Source organism: Leptonychotes weddellii, unplaced genomic scaffold, assembly GCF_054177405.1.
Source record: "Leptonychotes weddellii isolate Sample4059 unplaced genomic scaffold, ASM5417740v2 HiC_scaffold_4230, whole genome shotgun sequence".
NCBI classification, from domain to species: Eukaryota; Metazoa; Chordata; class Mammalia; order Carnivora; family Phocidae; genus Leptonychotes; species Leptonychotes weddellii.
The window spans coordinates 7642-9465 of NW_028008903.1; the positions used below are offsets into that span (position 1 = coordinate 7642).

General features: G+C 44.5%; 1 protein-coding gene across 1 annotated transcript; it reads right to left on the reverse strand.

The window, feature by feature from the left end:
* Positions 1-305: 305 nt before the first annotated feature.
* Positions 306-1533, reverse strand: LOC102741260 (olfactory receptor 2W3). The gene has a single exon (XM_006730493.2). It carries the CDS (start codon positions 1315-1317, stop codon positions 373-375), a length of 945 nt encoding a protein of 314 aa, XP_006730556.1. The 5' UTR covers positions 1318-1533; the 3' UTR covers positions 306-372.
* Positions 1534-1824: the final 291 nt, after the last annotated feature.

Sequence of the window (1824 nt, forward strand, 5' to 3'; positions counted from 1 at the left end):
TTCTGACTAAAAGACCAAGAAAGTTGTTAATAAATTAAAAACAAACAACAACAAAGGCAAAATTCTGATTAAGAAAAGTAGTTTCTTAGTTGGCACTCTGGTATAAGTTGTGAAAAATCTTTATAACTATTCATTGTACTTCATTCTTCAGACCTGTATTATAGATCATTTGGGGGTTTTTGAATGCTATGTGTTGTGCAGTTCACTCATTAAAACATAATTTGTAACTGAAACAGTTGTAGAAGTCTAGGAAAAGTTATATAAGTTTGGAAGGACAGGTTAAGAGCAGGTCTGATCTAACAGTTCCAGATGCCATCACTGATCTCTGAAGGAGTTGACAAACAGTTGGAGAAGCCTATCTCCCACTCACTCTTAATCCTTCCCTACCTCTCTGTTACCCAGCAGCATCCTCCTCAGGGCCCCCTTCACCTCCTTGTTTCTGAGGGTGTAGATCAGGGGGTTCAGGAGTGGTGTGACAATGTTGTAGAAGAGGGTGAGGAACTTCCCCTGGTCCTGGGAGGAGCTGTTTCCAGGTTGCATGTACATGTAGATGATGTTTCCATAGAAAAGGGAGACCACTGTGAGATGGGAGCCACAGGTGTTGAAGGCTTTGTGCCTCCCTGAGGATGACTGAATGTGTAACACGGCCCTCACAATGTAGCTGTAGGACACCAGGATGAACACCAGAGGTGACAACACAATGCCCACTGCCAGGACAAAGACAGCACCCTCGATGGCAGCTGTACTGACACAGGCCATCCGGATCAGGACAGGCATTTCACACAGGAAGTGGTCCACACTGCGGTGCCCACAGCGGGGTAAGTGCAGGGTTACTGGGGACATGGCCAAGGAGTTGACTACCCCACAGCCCCAGGCCACTGACACCAAGCCCATGCAGAAGTGTGGATTCATGATCACCAGGTAGTGGAGGGGTTTGCAGACTGCAACAAACCGGTCATACGCCATGACAGCCAGGAGCAGGCACTCTACACCACCCAGACCCAGAAATAGGAAGAGCTGGATGGCACAGCCTGTGTAGCTGATGGCCTTGTCATGCCCATTCAGGTTATAGAGCAGCTGAGGGATGGAGCTTGTGGTGAAACTGAGGTCCAGGAAGGATAGGTGGGTGAGGAAGAAGTACATGGGAGTATGGAGGTGGGGGTCCAGCCGGGACACCAGGATGATGGTGGTGTTGCCCACAAGGGTCAGGAGATATGCAATCAAGATGACCACAAAAAGGATCCTTTCCAGATGGGGATGGTCAGAAAACCCCAAAAGGATGAAATTTCCCTTGGTGCTCTCATTGGTCCCACCCATCTCTACTGAACCTGAAGAGGAATATTGATACGAATAATAGTAACATCCATTATAACAGAACACTTACAATGACCCAAACATTATTTTATGCTTTTTACACTTATTTAGTCATTTAACCCCCAACAACAAGGATATGGAGTTGGCATTCTTTTTATCTGTGACTTACAGAAGAGGAAACTGAGACAGATGTATGTTAAGCAAATTATCATATTCTAGAAAGGAGCAGAGCTGATTTTGAATCCAGGAAATGAAACTTAGAATCTTCTTCCTTTACTGCTGGAACAGATTCTAATTCCAATGACTGGAAAAGAAATGCTGCTATGGTCCAACCATGGATTCCTCTCAAGAGCCAACTTGCTAAGCTCCTGTTCAAACCTCAGAGGCCACAAATGGAGCCACAGAATAACCAATTAATAGTATTTAGAGAATATCCGTTATATGTAGAATACTTTATCAACTCTTTATCCAAAAGACAAACCTCATTTAATTTTTTTTTGTTATTCTTGA

What these genes read in the sequence shown, in the direction of transcription:
- LOC102741260 (XM_006730493.2), bottom strand. Translation starts at nt 1,317, where the DNA reads ATGGGTGGGACCAATGAGAGCACCAAGGGAAATTTCATCCTTTTGGGG.